Source organism: Schistosoma haematobium, chromosome 3 (assembly GCF_000699445.3).
Source record: "Schistosoma haematobium chromosome 3, whole genome shotgun sequence".
NCBI classification, from domain to species: domain Eukaryota; kingdom Metazoa; phylum Platyhelminthes; class Trematoda; order Strigeidida; family Schistosomatidae; genus Schistosoma; species Schistosoma haematobium.
In genome coordinates, this window is record NC_067198.1 from 38,938,850 (window position 1) to 38,964,946 (window position 26,097).

At 35.0% G+C, this 26,097-nt stretch overlaps 1 protein-coding gene across 2 annotated transcripts; it reads left to right on the forward strand.

Moving 5' to 3' along the window:
* Positions 1 to 2,414: 2,414 nt before the first annotated feature.
* Positions 2,415 to 25,833, forward strand: MS3_00005736 (uncharacterized protein). Of its 2 annotated transcripts, XM_051213826.1 has the most exons (15): positions 2,415 to 2,423; positions 2,854 to 3,056; positions 3,479 to 3,518; positions 3,554 to 3,634; positions 3,668 to 3,887; positions 3,927 to 4,007; positions 4,039 to 4,360; positions 5,082 to 5,214; positions 6,546 to 6,689; positions 7,749 to 10,618; positions 11,916 to 16,300; positions 17,915 to 18,036; positions 19,529 to 19,864; positions 21,327 to 21,536; positions 23,592 to 25,833. In XM_051213826.1, exons 11-15 carry the CDS (start codon positions 15,961 to 15,963, stop codon positions 24,540 to 24,542), a joined length of 1,959 nt encoding a protein of 652 aa, XP_051069840.1. In that variant the 5' UTR covers positions 2,415 to 2,423; positions 2,854 to 3,056; positions 3,479 to 3,518; positions 3,554 to 3,634; positions 3,668 to 3,887; positions 3,927 to 4,007; positions 4,039 to 4,360; positions 5,082 to 5,214; positions 6,546 to 6,689; positions 7,749 to 10,618; positions 11,916 to 15,960; the 3' UTR covers positions 24,543 to 25,833. The 2 variants fall into 2 exon arrangements, with proteins under 2 accessions (XP_051069840.1, XP_012798589.3); XM_012943135.3 differs by lacking the exons at positions 2,415 to 2,423; positions 2,854 to 3,056; positions 3,479 to 3,518; ... (4 more) ...; positions 5,082 to 5,214; positions 6,546 to 6,689 and having other exon boundaries at positions 10,104 to 10,335; positions 11,916 to 12,151; positions 15,847 to 16,300.
* Positions 25,834 to 26,097: the final 264 nt, after the last annotated feature.

The following is a 26,097-nucleotide window of genomic DNA, read 5'->3' on the forward strand; positions in this document are numbered from 1 at the left end:
AATGGGTGCTCGGGTGTCCTGATGTGCGAGCATTGTTGCTTTAGCGATCAGTTCCTTAACTGTGGAGAATGCTTTTCGTGCGGTGTCGTCCAAATTAATTGACTTCGCATTTCCACGAAGTTGGTCGGTTAGCGGTTTCATGAGTAATGCGCATTTCGGTATGAATCGTCTATAGAAACTTACAAGGCCGTTAAACGTGCGTAATTGCTTGATGGTGGTCGGTTCTGGGTAATCTAGAATGGCCGCCACTTTGGTTCTAAGGGGTCGGATGCTTCGGGCATCGATAGTATGTCCTAGGAAGTCTAATTAGTCAGTTCCGATTTGGTATTTCTGAATTTTTACAGTAATGCGATGTTTTTGTGGTCGTTAGAAAACAAGATCCAGTTGCTGGAGATGAGATTCTCTGTCCGGACTTTCTATTAGACAGTCATCAACATACGCATGTTCGGAGTTGAGACCTCGAAAAACGTCGTCTATGAACCTTTGGAAAATTTGGGCAGCGTTTTTTGGACCGAAAGGCATTCTCAAAAATTCGTAGAGTCCGAAGGGAGTTATGATAGCTGTTTTTTGGAATATCGTCAGTAGCCATAGGGATTTGGTTATACGCCTTAACCAAGTCGATTTTCGAAAAGACAGTTGTACCTTTCAAGGTAGATGTCAAATTGTGAGTGTGAGGCGACGGGAGACGATCAGGGATGAATTTCTCATTCAATCGCCAATAGTCACCAGTTGGACGCCAATCGTTGCTGTCCTTTTTAGGAACCATATGCAGCGGAGATGCGCATGAGCTGTTTGACGGTTGTATGATTTCTAAGTCTATCATGTTGTCGAATTCGTTTTCGCCAATCTTAGCTTTTCGGGGGCCAGTCGGCGTGCTTTCGGGAATATAGGTAGTCCTGTAGTCGTGATGTGATGTGTAACATTGCTGGTTACACACGACAATTTCGGTTGCCGTTGGTGTATCCCAAGATACTTATCGAGTAGTGGTTGATAGAATGTGTCTATCGTGTGCATAATTGTGACTGGAGATAATCTGCAACCAGAGAAAGAAGTTACGCAAACAGATAAGTTAGTGTTTCCGTCTACTAGCCTACGTTTGCGAGTATCTATGATTAGATTGTGGTGTTGAAGAAGGTTTATATCATTGATTGACATAGAAACATCTGCAACAACAAAGATCCAGTGAATGGGTTTGTGTAAACTCACGTTAAGGTAAACGTACCTTTTGCCATACGTAGCGATAGGTTTTCCGTTTGCCGCCTGTAAGTTTAAAACCGATTAGTGAAGCCGGTCGTTAGAATTCGCTGGGAGAACGCTAACTTCTGCGCCAGTATCGACGAGGTAGCGAACTTTCGTTATCACGTCTGTGACGTATAATAGACGGCTATGTTCGCCGGCTACGGTTGCCGTTAACGCGTGCCGGCTTGGGAGTTTTCCGAGTTGTTTTTCGAGTCGGTCGGTTTTGAGTTGGGAAAATTGCATGGTTTTCTGCAATTTCTGGAAGACTTTCCATACTGGTTATGATACCAGCACCAGTCGGGGTTATCCGTCTCTCGTCGTCTAAAGGCAGATAGCTTACGTGAAGTGCTTCTTCGCAGGGTGTGTGATCGTTTACGGTCGTTCCGAACTTTAAGATAACGTGTAAGTGTATGACATAACTCTTTCATGTCATTCTGAGTCGTCTGAGGCTTTTCTTTGACTGAAAAAACCTCGGCATTAGAAGATTTCGTGATTTATAAGATGCGGTCGGCAGATGAAACCAGCTCTTCTAAGGAGTTGTTTTGAAACGAGACTAGCACAGCTTGCATCTGTTGAGGAAGTTTGGATAGGAAATGTTGTTTGAATGAGCCTTCGTCGAAGGCTCATTGGCCGATAACCTCCCTCATTCTTTGTAACATGACTGTCGCAGAACCGTGTTGCAGGTCGATGTTATTAAGGAGTTGGTCTAACTTTTGTCTATCGGTTAAGTCTCCGCGTTTAAGAATAGAACGTTTCAGCGTTTCGTAAGGTTCGGAAACATCACTAGTAAACGTACTAGGTGTTACGCACCTGTTGAATTCGCGCGGTAGTGCCTTGACTACTGCGAGGAATTGTGCAGATGTCGTTCACGCCGTGTTCGTAAAAGTTGGCTTCTGCGTAGCCAAACCAGGCTTCGGTGTTGTCTGGCCAGAAGGGCATTAGTTGGAACGAATGTGGGGACATGGTCTTTAGCTTTAGTACCTTGTGTGTCTGTTCCATCATGGTGAAATATCAAGTACGAGAATGAATGAGGGAAAAAACATATCCAAAAACACGGACAACAATCAAAATGTGTGAAAAATTAAAATAAAGCAATGATTTATAAAATCTCAAAAAGGAACAGACTCACAGTTTACAATTTAGTGTGCCAGGTCACGTCGGGCTCACCAATAAAGATGCCCCAGGTATTCAGAGTTTGACAACGTTTTAACCAGTAACATCTTCTAATATGAATCGTACCCACCCAGTGAAATCAAAAGACAGAAGCGAGAAGGCTTGAACATATATTCGATAGGCTATCAATATATCGTGGATCGTCTGATCTAATCTGGCTAGAGACTGCAGGGGTTGTTGAGCACGGCGTTCCCACTCGTTATCTAGTGCGGATGCATGACCGAGCGCCCTCAGCCAGGTGAGTCCATTAAAACTGATGAGGTCAGCATCCAATGTCGATGACTTACGGAGCTATTTATTTTTGGGATTTATTTACCGCTATAATACTACGATGTTCACTACAGTATACACAACCTTAATGAGAACTGAGCTTGAGAACTGCGCTCGGGCTGCAAGCCTCTGTTTAAAAGGGTGACTCAGATATCCTGGAAAAAAATACAGAGGGCATCTGCCCGTGCAATTCCAGAACTGCGGGGTTTACCATACAAAAAGCTGCTTGAAAAGCTAGATCTCTTTACTCTGTCCCATCGGAAATTAAGAGGTAATCTGATTTTGATGTACAGAATACAAAGAAATGCTTTTGGATATGATATATCTTCTCTTTATCTCCTCACTAGATCGGGACATTTCAAAGGACATAGCAGGTGAGTAGAAAAGTCAAGAACGAAAAAAGTACCCGCAGCATACAGGTTTTCGCACCGAGTCATCAATTCTTGGTACCTGTTACCCGAAGCAGTGGTGTCAGCACCTTCAACTGATCAGTTCAAGAGAAAGCTGGACACTCATAAAAACACACAGAAAAGAAATAAAATAGACTGTAGACCTTCTGTCCTTACTACACAAATCTGAATCTGAATTCGATTTCATCTAAAAACAGTTCATCGGATTAGTGACCAAGGATTTTAACAATAAAAGTCAGAGTATCGTTCCAAATCTTCTCAGAGAATAGAAAGTTAGCTCATCGTATCAGTATTGGAAATTGGTCAGCATACGGCGCACTTGAAGAAGAGAGATTCTAGCGCTATAACTATTTTATTTTAAAATCATGATGATATTTCATTATGAGGTTTCTGGAGTCCTTCCTTCGTATTAATTGCTTAAAAATGGTAGGTTTACTTAGACCTCATATTCATGTTGTCAGGGGCTCAGCAGCTCTCAGTTAGAGAAAGAGATTGCCAGTGATCAACTTCTCAGTGGAGAACGATATTTTGGGCTGGTGAACGTAAGCATATCCATCTTGACATAAATTTCGTAGTTCGGAAATACGTGCTACTGCAATTCAGTCATACAGGCCTTGTTCTTCTGTAAGCCATTTCGAGATAAGGTCTTACAATACAATGATCGAGCGAAAAATCCCAAAAAGGAAACTCTACTGACATGTCTTTCGGATCTCTTTTATTCAGTCGTATCTCAGCAAAGAAGAGTGGGTCAGATGCGCCCTAAAAAATTCATACAAAAGTTGAAGCGGGAGAATGGTATGTATGATCTATTCTTACGCTCCACTCCTACTTTAGGATTATTTGATAACTATTTGCAACAGGATGCTCATGAGTTTCTTAATTATCTTCTCAACAAAATAGCTGACATAATAAGAGGTAATCAACGTATCACAAACAAACTTTTTAGCCGAACAACAACCAACCGGAGTAGAAGATGCTGAAGATCCTAGTGATTGTGAAATGACCGATGTTTCAGAAAGTAATCGAAAGCATAGTGGCCGTAATTGGATTCATGAGATCTTCCAAGGAAGCTTGACCAATGAAACTAGGTGCCTTAACTGTGATAATGTTCGCACGAAAGAGGAAAATTTCCTCGATCTATCAGTTGATGTCGGAGAAAATGTTGATATATCTTATTGTCTCCGTTGCTTTTCCGATACTGAAACAATGCGTTCAGACAATAAGTATTACTGTGAATTTTGTCGTTGCAAGCAAGAAGCTCAGAGACGGTGAGTTCATGTGTGATTTCTTAACCAACATTGGTTTACATAACTTTAACTAAGTCGACATACCTAATTAGTAAAGTTGTTCTTATTTGGATACGGGCCGTTCAATAGTTCGTCCAAATTTAGTCGGTGTTTCTATTGTCAAAGATTACAGTGTATGTTGTTAATAGCAGAGCCTGATAACTAAGTGACATTACGTAATCCATGTTGTTTTACGAACTCCTTTGGTTTCGAGATACACGTTACACATTGGACTCGTACATTACATCATTTGGTATTGAAAGAGAATGAGGGTTTTGCTAAACTTAAACTTCTCCAGAAAACTTAGTACTCAAAATTAAGGTGTTTTCATTCCAACTGGGATACAAAAGCTTTTAAATACTCTTATTGCATAAACTATAACCAACTACCTACAAGTTAATTTATTCTCAGTCGTCACGTATTCAACTAGGGCAAAATTTAAACGAAATCGCAATCACCTCTGAAATGTTATTAGCACAGAGATTCATCGGCAGTCAAAAACCATACCTCTAGACACCGTTCGGATTCTTCGTAGATTAAAGTTTTGGAGACCTGGTGAAATTGAGACCTTCCAACTTGTCATCTCTAGTAATTTTTGGGTTTCTCCTTACCTAAATAGTATCGTTAAAAGTAACCACTCCTAGGCTAATTTACCTTTGTGATTTTCACCACCGTCAACCAGGTTTCTTGTTCTCTTTCACAGGATGCGCATTAAAAAGCCACCTTTACTTCTGGCCCTGCATTTGAAGCGATTCAAGTATTCAGAAAATCTCAATCGGTTTATCAAGTTGTCCTACAGAGTCGCCTTCCCTATGGAATTAAGACTATTCAATACGGTTAGTTTCGCTTAAGATTTGTGTTTGTTGTGATTTTCATGTAGTTGCTTTCACAAATTTCCACTGGTAAACGAAGATTATTCTACATTTATGTAGCCTAGTGTTTGAGAATACCAGAGTTTCACACTTTCATAAGTAGATAGTTTATCATGTTTTTGTGTGCGGGCTGAGATACTGCCCGGGTGCCCAAACCGAAGCAGGTGGTTTTCTTAGGGGGCCACACCCCGAGCCTTTGACCTAAAGGTCTGACCCACAAGGCAGTGGAGCATCGTGAGGAGATGCAGTCCCATGGTAGCCCGTGACCAACAATTGGTTCATACGCCATTTGTTCCCGCAGGATACTGGAGCCCATGTGCACCATTGGTTTGGAATCCGGTTAAAGCGCCGGACATTCGCTTTTCGTCCTCTCATTTTTGTAAACAACACCCCCGCCACGAGAAGGCAGTGAGTAGGATTTCCCTGGCAGAGGCTATATACGCGTGGCCGTGTGAGAGTATTTCGAGAGGGAGGGCGAACCTACCTCGCTCTCGGCCATACCAGGGCATTCGGGGGCAGAGATTCGAACCCAGGACCTACTGGTTTCGCGCGCGAGCACTTAACCACTAGACCACTGAGGTCAGTATATGACATGGTATCGTGGTATGAAAGAAAGCTGTAAAGGACTGGCTTGTGTTGGTCCTTCACGACTCCCTGGCTGGGGTCCGAGAGATAGCGCAACACAGTGGCTAGATACGTTATCAGATATGGCTCAGAATAGAAACCAGTGGCGACCCTGCTGTAACCTTCTTTTACTTCATAAAAAAGAATGGCTGTATCTTCCTTAACTGAAGGATTTCTTCTGATTGTACCTTTCCGTTCCCGCATTATTACCACTATTATTATTACACTAACTTACACCAATCTCTTCCTTATTGTTCTTTTTTTACCTTCCTTACCTTTTTTTTCCTTTTTCCTTCCCTTTAAATTCTCATTGTTTTGTGTGGCGCATATATATTTGGCGCACTCTTGTACCAATATGTATGTGTTCAAATAAATAAATAAACAGTTTCACACTTCGTTATCCTTGATCGGAACAACATGGGATCATTAACTTAATGATTTATAACTGCTTTACTTAGGAACAGTTTAGACACGTTGGTCAGTCATAGTCGACGTAGGAAATAACACAAATGAATCGATTCAAGCTTCCATATCACACCAGCATGATGAAGTGTAAACTTTAGAGTCCATAAACTGTTATTAGGCTTCATAATCTATAAATTGTTTTTTTATTCCTCACATCTATTGACGATTTAGTTGATTTTCTCACGCTTACTTATTTTCACTAACAGTCTAGTGACTCATCTAATGATGATCGTCTATATAATCTTATGGCTGTTGTCGTTCACTCAGGCTCTGGACCAAATCGTGGACATTATGTAACACTTGTGAAGTCTCATGGATTATGGTTTTTGTTTGATGACGAACTAGTTGAAGTAAGTTTCATATTCCAATTCTTTAATGCTATAACTAGCTTCAAGCGACTTTTTTTATTTGTCCAATTAGGCTTTCTGGTTTATAGGGTGATCGATACCATCTCTAAAAGGAAAATAGCCCATGATGTTATGAGCCAAAAGTTCCAACCACCTAGAAAAAAAGATCTGTACCGTCAGGTCGCTGTTTGGGTTACATCGTTCACGATTTCCTGATTACCTCACTAACTATCTGAGTACCTGTGATATTCAGATGCCACATCAAAAAAGGTGGATCACAGCTGAAAACAGTGACTCAATGTTTGGAATTCTAGTGTTTCTAAATAAAAAGCCAATACTTTAATGCCTAATTCCAACATACAAATTCTTTTAAGAGGAACTCTAATTTCATGGTTTAATTTCATATCTTTTTACCGTTCGATACCATCGCTTGTTAACCAATGATTTTGCCAGGTATCCTAATATTCTATGGACAAAATAGATTCAGTTTAATTACCTTATCAGATTTCGTGTTAATGAAGATTTGTATCTTATGGGGTTGAATTTGATATTATATTCTCTGCACCCGGATTACCTACCTTTTCAACTTTAAACTCCGCAGTTAACCTGAATATTTACTGCTTGGTGACTCATTCACACGTAAATACTTTCTTTTCATCTAGCACCCGCAAATTCTTAGCTCTTTTTTAAGTAAAGGCTTCACATACATTCCATCTATTTTAGTTTTATAAACCAGATGATATTTCCTGTCCATCTTAAATATCATTCTTGGTCTAGTGGTCAGACTTCATATGGTAATTGGTTTGCGTTTTCTTTCTTAACGGGATCTGTTATTCTTTGGATCAGTTATTCATATGCCACTCACCGGGTTACACTTTTAAATTTCATTCCATGTGGTAAAATGTAATAAATTGTTGTAGTTTCTTAGCCCCTCATAGATTAGCACAACTCATACTGTATACAAGTGTAATTACTTTTTATATTTCTTTTAAAACCATAAGTGTACGCATATAATTTAAATTTAAATTCTGTATAATAATGTGGTACTCCTTTTCCGTCTAGAAAATCCATCGCACCAATATTGAAGACTTTTTTGGTTCGTCTACGGAGACCTCGAAATCTTCTTATACAGCTTACATTCTTTTCTATTTAGACGCTAAAGTTGCTTCAGGTACATCAACAGCTACTGATTATACTTCTACAATAGTTAATAATAATACCATAGGCGTTGGTGGCAGTAATGGTAGCCCTACCAGTTCAATGTCATCTGGATGTATCACCTAACTAGATTCTATTATATTTTCTTTTATTTCTGTCTTTTACTCTACCATCAAATTTTTTTGTAGTTTTTCACTTAGTATTTTGCATTTCCAGCTTTATGCTCAATTAAATTTGAAATTTTGATTCTCTCTGTGTTTGTGAGCCTTTCATATATGTATGTAAATTAAATGTGGAATCAGATATTTCGTAAATTTATTTTTGAGTGTATATATATGTTCGTGTACTTAGGAACAAATGTGAATAAAGTGCTATTCCAAAGGAATCATTGTGTCTTTCATGAACCTTTCTTGTAGGAAATTTTACGTGTTTATTTTGTGTTTATCTGTTTTTATTCACACGTTGTGTGGACAATAAATATTCCAGGTTATTATATTAAGTAGTTTCCATTAAGTTGCATCATAGTTTTCATTACTATTACACAACTTTCTAATTTTATGCTTGTAGAGTGTTACTGTTGGTAAAGTTAAATAGAGACCGAAAGAGTTGGTAACCCTGTAATCAATATACTCGTTGTTTAAAACAGTATAGGGTAGAAGGATTGGTTGTATCACCTTATTTTGTCTAACTTGTTCCTTTATAAAGGTTTCAAATTAAGGATTACATTCATGTATAATACTAGTCATTGTTCTCATGCAATACATGTGGTGGTGCCCGAACATTTTTCCCAACTTGGCACCAATGTATTCCTAGTCTGAACAAAACCCAGGTAACTACATCCAACTCCACCATTCACATATTTTCCATAGTCCGCGCATTATGATGGTAACCAATTTTTTTAGAAGCAACTGGTCGTAGAATTATTTCCTAATGAATGTTAATTACATTATGTAAGTTACTTTTTAAAAGTTGGATACTATCTTAATTGAGTTACTTGTTACACACTTCAATTTTGTCTAGTTCTCCAGTAACCGTGTCTTGATATTGAACATCCATCTGAGAAATTTCTAGCTTATCCTACTTTATCTCCACAGCAACCATCCTGAAACGTCTGTAGAGACGACGGTTTTGCCCGCTTCTGCTCGTAAGTGAACTATCTGGTTAAAAAAAACGGTTGAATTTCCAAATAGCGGTACACGATAGTAAATCTAATATGACTGATACTAGCATATATTTGTTTTACTCGATTGAGTTGAAATCAATGCTTACATAGTCGTGTCATTTGGTTGACTTAGCATTCACTAATTCTCATACTTACAATTTATATCTGAACTGATTTATCTTCGCAACTCTAAATAGATGAAACAGAAAACGTTAAGTCATGTAAAACAGACGCAGACCTTTACAAATTTAAGCATAACAAATATTAAATCAATATTTCGCATTTTTTACAAAACCTGTTTTTGATAGTTCAAGTTCCGAATATGGACAAATACTAGTGATAAATATTAAACTCACTGGCACCTTGTTAGTCAAATTAGAAACGTACAATCTACATTTTCTACTAGTTATCTCAAAGCTATTGTTTTGGATTTTGGGAGGTGGTTGTTAAGGAGCCCCTATAACTGGCATATGATCCTCAACCATGAGACACCAGTACGTTTTGCTTTAGATCTCACAAGATATTAACAGATTCGAACCCACCTCGGTTGACGCTATATCAAAAGTCCTTGTTTCCTAATATTTCCAATGAATACTCTGAGATTACAAGCTGGTTAGTCTAAAGTTATCATTCATTCTTTGAGACTCTTGAAACACAAAGCGAAACTCTTTTGAGATTGTAATCACACCTCATTGGTGACTGTTAGTGTCCCTGAAATGATGACTTTTTGCTATTGTTTGATTCCAAACCAGTGGTGCACATGGACTCCAGTATACTGAGGGAACAAATGGCGTATAAACCAGTTGTTGGTCACGGGCTACCATGGGACTGCATCTCCTTACGATGCTCCACTGTCTTGTGGATTAGACCTGTAGGTCAAATGCTCGTGGAGTATTCGCCTAAGAAAACTACCTGCTTCGGTTTTGGCGTTTGGGCAGTATTCCAGCCCTACAACAAATTGAATGATTTTTATGGTGCATATCTGTTTGATGCCTTCTTGTACCAGTGTTTATGTGCTTAAATAAATAAATATATATGCATTAGTATGTTCGTAAATAACTAGTATAAGGCAAATTTTTCTACGATACTATTTTACTTGTTTTTCAATGTCACCAAATAATAATATACTTTGTTTTGTAGACAAAATGGTTACTCCGAATCCAACAGACTTATATCGCTTTTGTGATCTTGTAATGGAGTCAGTTGTAGAGATGAGTCCACCCTCGTATGATCTACCTTGGCTTCCTGGGTTTGAAGAATGTAAAACAGACTATGAACGTGTCAAGAAGTTTATGTTAATGCCATTTCTTAGACAATTTAAAATCTCAAGTAAATGATCTTTATTTTGCAAGTGGTTATGTAAGAATTTCGTATGTTTGTAACTACGAAATACATTTCTGTCGTTCGGGAAGATGATGGATGTCGATGATTCAAAACACCAACGTTGCCTTTTTCACAACTCTCAACATTCATGAACATTTTTGGAATTAAATTCAGGAATAGTTAGACTTCATCCTGTGTTTGTTTTCAAGCCCATCCAAAGCTTATTTGCAACGTACACCTTTGATATATACGATGAAACAAAAAGTGATTTTCTACCAAGACATGGCCGGTAAGAGTAGACGATATTCGTAGGTTACTAGTATTTGATCATAAGTGTCTTCGAAGCATTGCTCGTATATCCTGGGACCACCGAGTAAGTAATGCAGTTGCTAGGAAACGGGTACTAGGTAAGGATGGCAAATAAATTGATGAAGTAGTGAAACTTCATCAGTTGAGATTGCTGGGACTCGTGTTACGTATGCCCAAGGACCGACTGCCTCGACGTGCGATGTTTTCTGGTGTAGGAGTAGGTTGGAAGAAAGCTACGGGCGGCCAGACCAAAACGTCACAAATCCATGAAGTCACTGACAAGTGGACTGAGCCATGTTGGTAGGTGTAGACTGCGTGGTTGGGGACCGCGAGATGATGGCAACCGATGGTTAGAGATCCTGAATGATATGGCTCAAAATCGTTTGCAGTGGCTCACGTGCATCCACTTTTTGTGCTCTCCCAAATTCTAGTCTTTTGAATTATTCATATCCCTTTTTTTCTCTTTTCAAATATATTTCACTGGGTTTTACTCATTGAATAATATCTCCAAACCCTAATCTCTCTGATTACTGCTTATACTCTTACTACCTCTACCACTATGGGATTTGAATCGACAATTGTATCTCTGTGCTAATGTGGTATGGCAACTCGAATTGATGTACATAAGTACGAAGTTCTACGTTGATACTGACTGACCAAATCCCAAACTACACTTAAAGTTTAGTGAATAATAAGTAGAATGTACACCCTTATTATCAGCTGCTCATATTGTAGTGCGTTATACAATACTATTTTCATTTTATAAAATCTCTTCTCTTGATTAGTTTGAACAAAGTAAAAGCAACAAAGTGAACGGAATAGCTTAGATTTATTTAGTTTTTTTTTTTAAAGAATTCTGTTGGCTACTTGCAATTTTCGTTATTCGTCTGATACATTCCAGTATGACTGAAAAATCCAATACTGAACAAAATAACTATTCAGTGTTTCCTTTTCTATTGGGATCTTTTGGTTAGTATCAGTCCATGATAAGAAGTATTTTTAAACTATATTACTGTTAACAAGAGTTTAAATGATCCTGTTGTTGTTATTTATAACTTCAGCTTGATCAGTCTTCGTTAGCGTATGTGTATCCTGTACCGTTTGCCTAGATATAAACGTTTAGCCACATATTTCGTCCTATCCGGGTCCAAAATAAGACGAAATGGGCGTTTTACTTTTCACTACTAGCCAAAATTAATCTATTTTATATTTTAAAATCATTTATCAACCTTAAAATAATATTGCTTTATTGTATAATTACTTATCTTTTCTGTTAGTCTCTGACCAATCATCAGCTGTGAAAAATAATTCCATTGCTAAACAAAAACGTGAACAGGGAAATGAAGCATGGCGTACTAATAATTTATCTTTAGCTCTTCGTTACTACACTGAAGCGATTTTCTTTGCCAGCAGTTCTGAAGAAAAAGCTTTAGGCTATGGTAATCGGTCATGTGTTTTAAGTCGTATCGGTGTTCATGAAGCAGTATTACAAGATATTGATCTGGCTATTAAAGTAAGTTTATGAAATTCAATTAAACTCATGAACCCAATTAAAAAGTAGGGTTTTTTATGTAACTGGTTTAAATTCCTATTCAAATATAAAAAAACCCTACTGCATATTTGTATAGACTCATGTTTTCTAATTACTGTGAAATTGAGATTGTACAGTTTTTGCACTCAACATTTTTCGTATTCAGATTGTGACTAGTTTGTGCACTGTTAACTAAAAATGGTGCACTATTACCGAGTGGTACATAAGTGAACACTTTAGTAGACTTTTAAGCTAACCGAAAATATGTATTGTACTTAGTTCTGTAGAAAAAAAGCATTCTTATATTCTGTAACTATATACCTACTTAACAGTTTACTAAGGGGATTTACTTTACCATATATATATATATACTACCTAGCTTTTCAGATCTCAAAATTGGGATTTTAATCCTGGAAGTTATTATATTTGACAGTCGAATAATATTGTTAATCGTAGCCACCATAGAATCTCGCTCAGATGTGTATCTATTCAAGTTGTTACACCTCATTTCAACCCCATCAGATAAGAGATCAATGAAATCAGAAGATATGTGTAACAGATATCCTAACTATCTCAGTCAATGAAGGCTTTTAGCTTCCTTAGTCGACTCGCCATATCTGTCCAACGCTACACGCTAACTGTAGTACCACTCTCTTGGCGGTTGAGGTTAGTTGTTTCTGAATGCTGCTTATAATATTTGGTCACTCAGTGGCAATTAATTTCATGTCTAAGTTATCCCTTGTGCTTTTATTGAGTTTTATTAATCAATTTGTTGCGTGTTCTCTATTCTAAGAACCCGATTTTGTGATGCATTATTTCCAAAGTTAAGTGATTGAAAGGAATAGTTAGGAAGATTTAGACCTAAGTTTTATAATACGAATCTTCTTATTTAGTTTAACACAGTTTTTCCAGTTTGCATCACAGATTGATCTACCAGATAACCGTTAGAAATCGAGATGTATTGGATAGTTGCTTCTTCTAACTATGAGACTACTCAGCGGTAAGCATCCACAACAACACCGGAGATCGAACTCAGGACTTTCATATTTCGTGGCAAGCGCTTAACCTTTAGAACAACTGAAATAATGTTTACAAATAACCTTGCAGCTTTCACTGTAATCAACACCGGTAATAGTAGCTAATAAATTCTTCCATTATTCTCTTTTTCCTGATTTGTCCTTAAACGCTCCTGACCAAAGATAACATCATTTTATATCAAATCCGAACGGCGAGTTACTGTGTATTGCAAATAGTTCATTGGAGTTAGATTTTAATAATCTAATGTACCGTTTTGTTAGCGGGACAGACTGGATTAAAGCATGCTCAATGCACGATTGCTTTGGTGCACGCTGATTGGCTAGTTCTTATCCAATCAGCACTAGTCGATAGTTGGAGAATACTCTAGAATCTTCTCATGTAAAAACTATAAATATACTAACGTTTTCTCTATTGTGCTTCTTACTTGCATCTTACTTCCATCTAACCTTGTTATTTGGAATATAATCTCTTTCCTGTTCAACCGTGTTCTGATTTGGCGACTTGTCGAGTGATTTGGTGTCCAAGAATATTAAGCAATAGGAATAGCTGGGTCATACCGTAAGAAAGAGATTATAACACGTTTATAAAATAATTCAGTATGGTTGTGTTACGGTTTGTAATTCAGATACATAAAGTCAGTTTTCAGGAAACATTAAACCTATGTTATACGGCACTTGCTAGCTATGTTCCCATTTGCAGAAATATACGTGAAGTGGGTTCCGATAACTGGTGGAACACTAGTTTCTCCAATGCTGCAAATTTGCGAAACCTTATAGACACATTTCAGTAAATTGACTCCAAGCATCTTTTACTATCTTATTATGTTCAACCAACGTAGATTAACTGATAACGCTGAAATGTATTTTCATAGTTTCCAAGTTATAAAAAAAACATACATTTAGTATTTACACTTCTCTTTGCCGACTAACTTTTTTCTAGTACTGGTGTATTTTAAATTGCAATCACAAAATAAAATGTTCGTGATACTAAATTTTAAAGTTAACGAATATGCAACTAAACGTAACTACTTAAGGATACAGCTTTTAGCAAACAAGGCATTGTATGCGAAACATTTCAACTTAATATTAACCTATTCACGACTGATTTTTATATAATATGATATATATCAGCATATATGTTCATGTAATTGCAGTCTAGCGACTTAAGTACTAAATTTTCGATGACTAAATCATTCTAATTTTGATTTAGGTTAGTTATTCTATCTTGTTGTAATATAAATATACATTGTGTTTCTATACTTCTAGCTTTCACAAGATTACAATTCGTAAGTTGTTAAGATTCTGTAGTTAGTTCTTCATTTCTGTCGAGTTTAATTTGTTTAATTCCTTCTTTGTTCTGGCTTTATTACAATTTAGCTCTTCTACTTAAATTCTCTTCGTTTTACTATAAGAAACTAAAGTTTGTAGTGTACGAAGATAGGTGATGTGTGTCCTAACTATCCTAAACATTTAGATTTTAAATCTGATGGGTTGATAAGTTTCCACACTTTTACTTACTCTCAATATTGTTAGTTCATTTTTATTCCTACGACCATTTTCGACCTATGGCACATTTGTGTATAGCCTTATTGAAAAGCCTGCATCTAATGATGCGATTCAAACCAAAAGTTAGTGGCTTCATGAATATTAGACAATATGCTACTCCTTACAATTTTCAATAGGCTGTAGGTGGTGAATGTTGACAAGAACTGCGCGAGCTTTTTGTATCCATATTGAGATTTCCCCTTTACCTACCCGTTCAAGTTGATAAGACTCCTAAGATAACTGGAATGGTTAACTTTCTCTGTTAATTCGCTCCCTACAACTTAGTTGGAAAAGAATCGTATTAGTGATTTATTAAGTCATATTGGGAGCTGGTTAACAAATTTATTGGAAATACAAACAGTTTCCTACATTACGTTAAACTTGAATAATTCAAAAAAAAAACTTTCATATAAACATATCAGTTCTACTGGTAGATAGAACTAATGGTCTGAGATAAGAAGAATGTTTATACAATGTGATCAAATCAATCGATAAACATCACCACAGTATTGATTGGCTTAATCATTTAAATAATGTGACTTATTTGTTGAAAAATCTTGGATTCAGTAATAACTTTTGCTATTCCTTCTTTTACAGTTTATCTCTTCATTTCTATTCACATATTTTAGTGAAATACATATTTTGTTTTAATGATTAGATTTACAGAACTTTTATGTGTTGTCACGGTAGAAAAATACAGAGTGATCTTGTTCAACTTTGTAATTACTTGTTATTTGTGTTGTGAATTACATGTATGTTTTGATATGATTACACTGTTAATATTTGTCACGATTCACTGTTTTTTTTTTTTATTTTTGCACCTAGAGTATTAATTAAAATTCAGTTAAAAATTATTTTATCACTCTCATTCAACTAAAAGGTTGATACTGTTTAAATTAAGCTATAATTTTTCATAAGTATCATAACTGCTGTAATTGATTTGTTAGTAATATCTCTCTTTACCCTACACTTTTTTCATCCTATTTTAGTCATTCTCTTAGTTTCATCATTAATCAATGATTGTACTTTTTATGACTTGTCATATATATTTCAATTGCTGTTTATTTTCTTTTTACTGTGTTTTCTTTGTAAAAGTGTAATTTCCCTAAAGATCGTCTACCACGTCTATTTATACGTCGTGCACAAAGTCTTATTTCGCTGAAACTCTTTAAAGATGCATTAACTGAATTCAATAACTGTGTAGAATATATGAAATCTGAAAATTTAACTATTCCAAATAATTTAAATGAAATGATGCAAAAGGGAATAAAAGACTGTTCAACTATAAAGAAAGATGAAATATTGATTGATAATTCAGTTATACCGTACTTTGTACATGAGGCGAAATCGTTAATAGTGAAGCATGAAAACACTCAAACGATCATTACAAAGAATTTTAATAATCCTAATAATGGCAGTAATATCACAGATCATAATTTGCATCCAAGCATTTTTCGCTCTCTCCATTTACAAGACCCACCAGCTGTGAAATTAAATTATAATGATGAATTTGGTTGGCATATCGCAGCGACAAAAAATATTCAGCCAGGTTCGTATACTGTATTATTTTTAAATCTGGCACATAATTCATCTGTTCCACTTGTCACATCATATTAACATAGCTAGGTAAAATCATTAAGTATTAATAGTATCAGCAGTAGTAGAAAAGATTAAGCAAAGAAAAAATAGAAGTTAGTGTAAGAAGATTTCTGAACTCAGGGTTTAAGAGTAGATAAAGAGTGAATACATCTATTCCATTGTGAAGGTTTTTGAGCTATGCCACCCAGCGTCTCCAACTACTTGTTACGATAATTGCATGGACTTCGATTGTATAGTGTGCATATATCAACACTGTTCATTTCCATAGTCCATGGATTGTTATTGCGTTTCGGTTTTGCCTCCTCTAGCTTTCTTCCAGTCCGCACCAGACAACACCTGTCCAGATAGGTAGTGGTTGGGAGTAAGTAATTACTCGTTAATAATAATCATGTGCTTAATAGTAACTAACTTCAAGATGGAATTCCTGTAGTTCTAATGAAAAGTCTAGCTCAATCATATAAATAATGATATTGTTCTCATTCTAACAACAAGAATTCAAAAGTTTTAAACAGCTTTTTCTATGATCAAATTATTAAGTTTTCGATTTTTGTCTTCCTATGTGTTCAAATAGCATTTATTTGAACCCGATTAATATTTGCAAAAACTTACATTTCATCGTTGTTTATATCAATTTAGATCATCGAAACAAATCTATTGGTTTGAAACAGCCATCATTATAGCTAGAAATAATTTGCTGTAGTTTACCTGAATCATCGCTATTATTTCACTGTGTAACAACCAATATTGATATATGATACTATTTTCACCAGTGATTTCTTCACTGACAGAACTGTAGCTGCTATAAGTGGAGGATTGATTTCTAGGAGAATTAGATTTTTGAATTATTCACATTTACTAGTAATTTATACGTTCGGGTATTTAAGTAATGAGCATAAGTTTATTTATTCAGCTTTAGACATCACGTTTTGTGTAAGAGGGCTAATAATATTTTTAGCCACTTAAACTGCAGTGGAGCAAGGTTCAAGAACACAACCTCCTAATTGAAAATCGATTATAATAACCACTAGATCAAGCCTCCACAAATCATACCTACAATCATGCTGAACTTCATTCTCCCGAGATCCAGAGCTGTTATCGAGTTTAGTTTTTAAGCTTTATGACAATGCACATGTGCTAGGTTGGTCAACTAGTGAATAGAATGCTTATTTACAGATAATAAGCAGTAATACGGTCTGGTCGACGGATAACTTTCCAGGAGGTCGAATTCCTGATATAAAGCTCCTGAAAAACGAACACCTAGAGAGAAAGCAATTGATCAGCAGCCTTAATTATTTCCGGCTAAATAACGTACAACATTTTGAACATGAAAATCAATATGATCAGGAATCGTTTACAAACTATGTGATTGGAGGATGTCCCAAAGAATTTAAAAAATCAAACTCGAGTTTTGTCCATATCAACAACCTAGTCAATTATTATCATTCCATTATTTTAATGCTCGTAAAAAGTGTAAGTTCAGGTCTATTATTATTATTCAATTTAGTCTGTTAACAGATTGTTTCAGGTTCAACTTGACAGCTTGTTAACGATTCTTTTCTTTCAGGTGAACTTCTCATACTAGATAAACCGTATTCTTGTAGACTTCATTACAATAGATTATTACTCAATTGTTATCGTTGCTCTAAACGATGTATCAATCCTATACCCTGCCGTAATTGTACTCAGGTGATCAATTGTTTTACTGTTTTTTCTATGTTAACGTATTATTTACCTATCGATTTTTCCATCAACGTCATTAACTTTTTTTAGGGAAGAATCCAAAAGTCTATACTTTTAGTGTATCTCGAACTAATACGTAATAGCTGTTATGTTCTAGTATAATACTCTCCAACAATGGACATTATTTAAGGGCCCCATACTAATGTGTTGTGTGCTACTTATACGGACAGATATAAGTAGTATGTGCCAAGAATTGGAAGTAGAATTCTTGCTGACTAAAGAGGAATATGAAGAGAAGAGGAAGAAAAGCAAAAGCAGTTCTTGTAACACCATGAATGAAAGGACGACGGAGTTTGTAAGAAACAATTCAAGGAAAATGTGCAAATGGTCTATTCAATGTATTGTTTTCATATTTTATAAATCGTGTGTGATTTTGCTTGAAACTATAGATTGGTTTATTCTAACCAAGTATTCATTCATTACACTAGAATGAACCAGCTTCCTAATGCTTCCTCCTCTTAATTGGTTGTTCAATTAAGATCAGTACTTAATGTAAACTATGACATTCAACAATCTCCACGAGCTCCCTACAGTAATAATTTTTTAACGACTTTTTCTCGATCTTTATAGTTTTTAATAAATCATCAGTTAGTGGTACATCATTAAAAATATTTTCACTTTTCTAATCTGTGACCGAACCGGCACGATATGCTGTGTTAGATATTATATCTCCTACTACACTGTTAATACGAATGTCTTAATATAATTCCGTATGGTTCTCTTTTGGGTTAGACATTCTTTAAATATGTGTAGGTAAATAGGTACACTATGTTTTTGTGATCATAGATTCCTATATTTATTTATTTAAACACATAAACATCGGTACAAGGAGGCGCCAAATATATATATATATATATGCGTTACACAAACCATTCAATTTGTGTGAGGGCTGGAATACTGCCCGGGTGTCCAAACCGAAGCAGGACATTCCTATATCAATGGGGTTTGATAGTTATTTAGTTATTTCTGTACATCTACTTAAAGTGCTTGTTTTGTCATATTTTTATTGAGTTCGTCTAGTTTTTCTATACATACATCATCCATAAAACCGTAGTGGAGCAAACAAACATAGAAAAGTTGTTTTTTTTGTTTTAATCATCGTAAGTACGAACTCTTTTTCATATAATAATGAATCTCAAACTCTCAGTAGATTATATATTACTGTCTTTTCGTTCCATCTAAATCCAGTTCTCTATGTATTCGAACTTAGTGATATATATTTTGATATGTCCACAACTGGAATTTGATAATAACCTTACTGTATCAGTTCAGAAAATCCGAACTTCGTATATTTGAGATGCTTTAAAATGAGGTGATAAAACCCGTTTCTTAATCTAGGTAGTTAATCGATAGCCAGTGTTAGCTTGTAATAACATTTACTAATAATTCATACTTGAATAAGAATTTTATTGTCTGTTTTGATATACTTTTTTTGAAGGTTGGTTTTTGTAGTGAATTGTGTGAACAAGAAGCTTGGAATCCAGTATGGATTGATATTAACACATCATTGCCTTTAGAGTCGACAGCTGATTTATCTTTACCGTGCCATCGTTTCGAATGTGGACTTGTTGATCGACTGATTATAGAAGATTATGCTGGTTGGAAACGATTACGCAGTAAATCGTCAAATGACTTGACAGTATCCATAAAGAGATTGAAGTCATTCATTGATAAATTATCTGATGACGATGTAATTGGTGGACCGAATATTTCATGGCTTGCATTTTCTCTTTTAACTAAAACTGCTCCAAATATTTTGAATAAATTAATCAAGGTAAATTGATATATTGTGTTTCTCTGTCACTAACAAATGTCAATTCGTTACAAACCATACCTTCTCATTCACTGTTTCGAATAGTTCTTTTACCAGAATATATTTATTTATTGTTCCAGTTGGGATTGTTAAAAAACTGTATACTTATCAATGATCTGTCACGTAAATTTTATTATGTTAATAATCCGGACTCGGGTTTTGCCCTATTTGTGAGTAATCGGATAGATATACCTAGTGTTAATGTTCACATTGAAATTCAAACCTAGCACATATCGCTTCGAACACTGGCGTGTTATCTGCTGATCTATTGAGTCCAGACAACCGATAGCTTGTTCAACGAGTATAATGCTTATGTCAGTAATGGTATAGATTTGTATTATTCCATTTTTGATACTCAGGACTGACTTTGGACTGATTAACATCAGACTTAATTTTATTTAAATATTCTTTACCACTAATTGTCTCAGTTCTATGAGACATTCACATCAGTTATATTTTTAACTAGCATGCGTTAATATTCAGGATTGCTCGTTATTAAACGGAGTACCAGATACGTATATCTTATAATGGGTTGCATTGTACACAAACATCGTACGTCATTTAGGAGGGAGAATATATTTGTACGTGTTTGAGTATACAAAACAATTACCATTATAATTTTCCATAGTTTGGATGACGAAGCGATCATAGCTACACCATCATTGAAAATATTTAAGCAATAGTATAGCACTTCTCAGCATTGCTCATTCACAACCCAACATCCAGGGCTCGAGCCTAGGACCTTCGTTCTCGCGCGCAAACGCCTAACCTCCAGACCACTGAACCGGGATCCAACGATGTTAATGTCTAGTTTCAGTCAGTTCACTATATTGCTGAATTACCTTCCATTATCTATTCTAAATAACTCTCTCACACCCGATATGAACGATACTGCCTTATAATAATTCTCGGTTTTAAATGCCGGCGCTTTAACCGGGTTGATGGACACAAAGAGTCCACCTAGGGGAGTTGGAAAACCCTGATTCCAAACCAATGGTGCATATGGGCTCCAGTACCCTGAGGAAACAAATGGCGTATAAACCAATTGTTGGTCGCCGGCTACCATGAGACTACATCTTACGCTACTCCACTGTCTTGTGGACTAGACCTGTAGGTCAAATGCTCGTGGAGTATTCGCCTAAGAAAACTACCTGCTTCGGTTTTGGCGTTTGGGCAGTATTCCAGCCCCCACACAAATCAAATGAGATTTGTGTGGCGCACATGTATCTGGTGCCCCCTTGTACCAGTATTCATGTGTTCAGATAAATAAATAAATTCAATGCTGGTCCATCTAAGATCGGTTTGTGATATATATATATATATATATACATATATATATATATATATATATATATATATATATATATATTTATAGTGAATTACTAAAGTGAATAAATTTGAAAATTTTAAATATCCATTTCAGATTTCCTTAAATAAATTAATTTATCAAATTGATGAAAACCCAGTAAACAAAGAAGAATTATCATCATTTACTGGTAATCGTGTTATTCCACAACAAAATTGGGATGATTATACAACTGTTGATTGGCTGATAACAAATTCAATTAAACGTAAAACTAGTGATTTATGGCAACGGACTGTTGTAGCTGTTTATTTAACTTTTTGTCTTGAAGTAAGTTGTATATTTCCACTATATACTATCAGAAATTATTATCAATAGAATAATAGACATTAAATCCAAAAACTTTTAAAATTATACCTGGTTTCTGATTTGTTCTGTTTATTTGTCTTTGTAAATTTTACTGATATGTTATATTCTATTATCCAAAGAAGCTTAAATTAGAAATTGAAATAATAGTTGTAAATTATAGAGAATGGTGATTAATTTGTACATATATAACCCAGATTTAAAAAAGTGCTTCGACGATATTATTAGGTAGGAAACAGTTTTGTATATCTAAATGAAGGTTTTATACTTCAAGCTATAAAAATGATTCCATAAATCTCTCAGATATGCGTTTTCGTCGAAATCTTCTGCCTTCCAGTATGTAAAGCAATTAATTTAAGGATGTTATGACATGTAACAAGTTGTCAATGTTTTTTTGAAATCATCCAATACGGATTTTGTATACAAATTATTAAGATCAAATACTGTTATGCTCTACGATTCATGATCAGCTACTTTCCACTCTGATTTCCAAGGTAATTCAAATACAGTTTTGCAATTGGCCAATCACAAATCAACGAGATAATGAGCTCACGTGGTTGGTCAGGAAATGGTTTGAATTCCTAGAGTGAGACATACACTGTTAGTGACGTTAAATATATATAGGGTTACATAACAGTTCAGTCAATAAACACCCTTCTCACTCTCAGTATTTTCTTTTGAATAACCGTTTGGGCTCGTATCTAGGGTGATCAGGGATCAGTATTGATATCGGACATTGCACGTGGCAACTGAATCAAGTCGTATTCACCGGTAATGATTTGATGATTTACTGTGTAAATACCGTATTATGCAATTAGGCACTTGTAATCCTTAAGATATGGATGCGTGTCACTTGTGATTGAAAAAAATCAGTTTCGTATATCCTTCGCACTCTAATCGATTCAGCTATTGTCCGCCATATCAGCTCGCTTTGTTGAATACCATATATGTTTTTATAGTAAAGAAATCTGGATACAAAATTCCAACAAGATTCTCGTTTTGCAAGGATTTACCTTGTAAATATTCGGAAATACACGTATATGAAGTTTTGATGTCTGATTAGCTACCATTCATTCTTAGATTTTTACGAACATTCTTGGTCTCGTGACATTATTTTTCATCGCCCAATATATTTGATGTGCGTGTTCTGTAGTGATTTTCTCTAGTTTCTCCAAAGGACATAGGTCGATGAAATTGTACGAACCACCATGTTGATGCTTTTTAGGTTTCTTAGTAGTCAAATTTGCTGCAGGGTTGTAAACATTTCAATGAAACTTCTTAAATACAAATGGTTGACAGAAATAATTAGTTAATTGAAACAAATGTAAAATAGAAGAATTTATAGCAATAAATGCACATTTGGGAGAATGGCGACTCAGAAGCTTGTATAGACCCTTAAAAAAATATATGTTAATAATTCCTAAACTATGATGAAGTTTGATTTATCCAAAATCTTTTTCTAAAGTATGCTGATAACTGTCAACTGTGTTTGCATAAGGTGGTTTTCTTTCACCCGATATTTTAGTAAACTTCTCAGTACTGTTACATCTTAATAAATATTACGTGACTGCATTGTGTCCTCCCACCAACTGAACTAGATTTTATTAACACGAACACAAATTAGTTGCTTTTACACTACCACCATTGTGCTCACATTAACATCCCTAACCCATTTGTGATATAGCGCGATGTCTACGCAGTATTTTCATCTGTGGTGATTTGTGTATCATGCTTAACATGATTAGCCTCCACTAATAAGGAACTCTTCTGACTAAACTTTCGTGAATTTTACTCGAAATCAGTCACTAATGAGTGTGTGACGTTTTGTGGAAATCGAAACCTGAGCTGATGATGTCTAGAATAACAACAACAGTTCCAAAATAAACCATATAACTCAGAGAACACAGCACCTTCAAAAGTTTTTCGACGATGTAATTTACCTTCGAAGTTGAACAGACTTTTCAGATCTTCCTAACTAATATTCATTCTAATAGCATTTTTCTTGTTATATTTGTTTAGGCCGGTGGTTATCCAATTACCAGAGACGTTGATGATAATAGTCAATTGGATTGTACACTACTGTCATTTGATTGGGCATCTACATGTATATTACATCATCTTCAATGTATCTCATCTAATGGTCATTCGTTATCATTACCTGAATATATTTTTACAGAAAATACTACAACTGTTCATAATAATAATACTAGTGATAAACAACACAAAATTCCCGGTATAGATTTAAACAAATTGACATCAACTGAAATATCTACTTGTTTATATCCAGTTTTGTCATTAATCAATCATTCATGTGATCCAAATATTACCAATGTAACAATTGATAAATTTCAATGTGCGATTTATTCAATCCGACCTATTAAACAAAATGAAATTATTTATGGAAATTATGGTTTACATTATGCAGTACATTCTCTTAATGAACGTCAAAGCTCATTACAATCGCAATATCATTTTCATTGTGTATGTCAAGCATGTATAGAGAATTGGTCACCTCTCATTACAACTACTAATAGTATAACTAATAGTAATAAGGATTTCCAATTAAAATGTCTTACGTGTTCTGGTCTAATTAATTTTAATACAGTAACAACATTATTGGATAGTGATAATAAGTCATCATTAAAAAATATCCACTATTGTCAGTGTAGTCAACCAATCCAATTGAAGTCATTGAGTAAATTTCAAAAACTTGTTTACAATGATTTATACACTAAATTTAATACTATACCATTAACATTTCAAAAAACTTCACCGAAGAAAATGACAAATAAATTTTTAAATAAATTTATTGTTTATACTAAACAAATGTTAGATACAGAACATTTATATAGTATACTTCAACGACCTTGTACTACTTTAGATTGGTTACAAGAAATGCTTAAACAATTGCTTGATCTTCAACACTCTGGTTGGTCATATGAAAGTAAAATAATTCGATCAGCATTTTAAAGGATGTTCTAATGTATATTTTTATTGCGTAATTCTGTACTTTTCCCTATCGAATGAACCGAATTCTAATATTGTTCTCTTATTTGATGGATTACAGTGACATGGGCGCATCATCCGCATTTTTATCTTCTAAATAAAATGATTCCATTTAACTATAAATTTCACAAATGAACATCGACTGAAACCCTTCAACAATAAACAATATGACATCCAACAATCCCACCTTGCTCTCCATTGACTCTCGTTAGTTTGAGTCTGTAATGGAAATTTTCTTTAAAACGAATAAAGTTTAAATCATCCATCTAGAAACTGGATACTAATCGGTACTTATTCATTCCCGTCTTCCTTATTCTAATGTTTTCGTTTTACTATTCCTAGTCAGAACTACGTTATGTTTCATGTTGTGTTGTTCTATTTATTTGTGGATAATTTTGTGACCATGACTCACCTTATTGGAGTTGGTCAGTAGGAAAACATTTATTTATGAACGAACTTCCGATGCTTTTTTCTATTTTTATTTTCTGTAATTTGCTACACTGAACGTTTTTTCAAAATTTACCTTATGACAAACTGTTTTGTTACATGATATAGTTATTTTAATCACTATCCCGTTATCTCTTAGTTTGGTCAAGATCAGATCATTGGTTAATTTCATTCGTGACTTCTTTCTTCCATTTATTCATAGAATTTTTCTGAAGGAAGTTACTAACGTAATATTAATATACTTTTTTTCTATATCATCCAAATAAGTCTTCCAAAGAACATTTGAAAATAAATGGATGCTTTCATGATACCTAAAAACATTTAGCACATTTTTTTATCTTACATAACTTTATTATTTGCTACACCATTGTGATCTGTCTTTTTCTTTACTAATTTTCATCTTATTTCAAGTTTTTTACAAGTTGTTGTACGGCCTTGAAGTGTAGTTTAATATTTTAGATACTTGGCAACTAATTATAATAAGTTTAATTAATAGAATCTTGTAAGGAAACGGTTTGATTTGAGCAGGACCTTTCTATCTTAACTGGCATCAATTGAAGGGGATAATTGAAAGCTACCTATCTAACCCTTCATTAGTATTAGTAGTAGTAATGGTTTCATTCAATATCATATATTAAGTTCAATATGGAATTCTCAGCACAAAATATTTCAACAAGTTTCTTTTTACAAAACGAGAAAAACAGTCGATGACTGCATACATATATACGTTAAATAAATAAATAATTCGAAATTATATGATAAGTTTTTTTACATAAAATAAAGTAATTTGTACAAATGTTAATTAGGAACATGATTAAGAATTCAGGTTATTGACTAGGTCAGCGCGTACAACCTGTTTGTCACACAGTAATTTTACAAGATAATGTATGGTAGAGCTTTTAAATAGAATAGATTCCAATGTATTGGGGTCTCGTACTAACAAAAGATATATAATGAGAAAGATATGAATGAAGTGGATGGTTAGTATTTGATAGCACAACACTTGCCAGGAGTTTTCAAATTTTTCTGCTTCGGTCTGGGCACCCGGGCAGTATTCCAGCCCTCACACAAA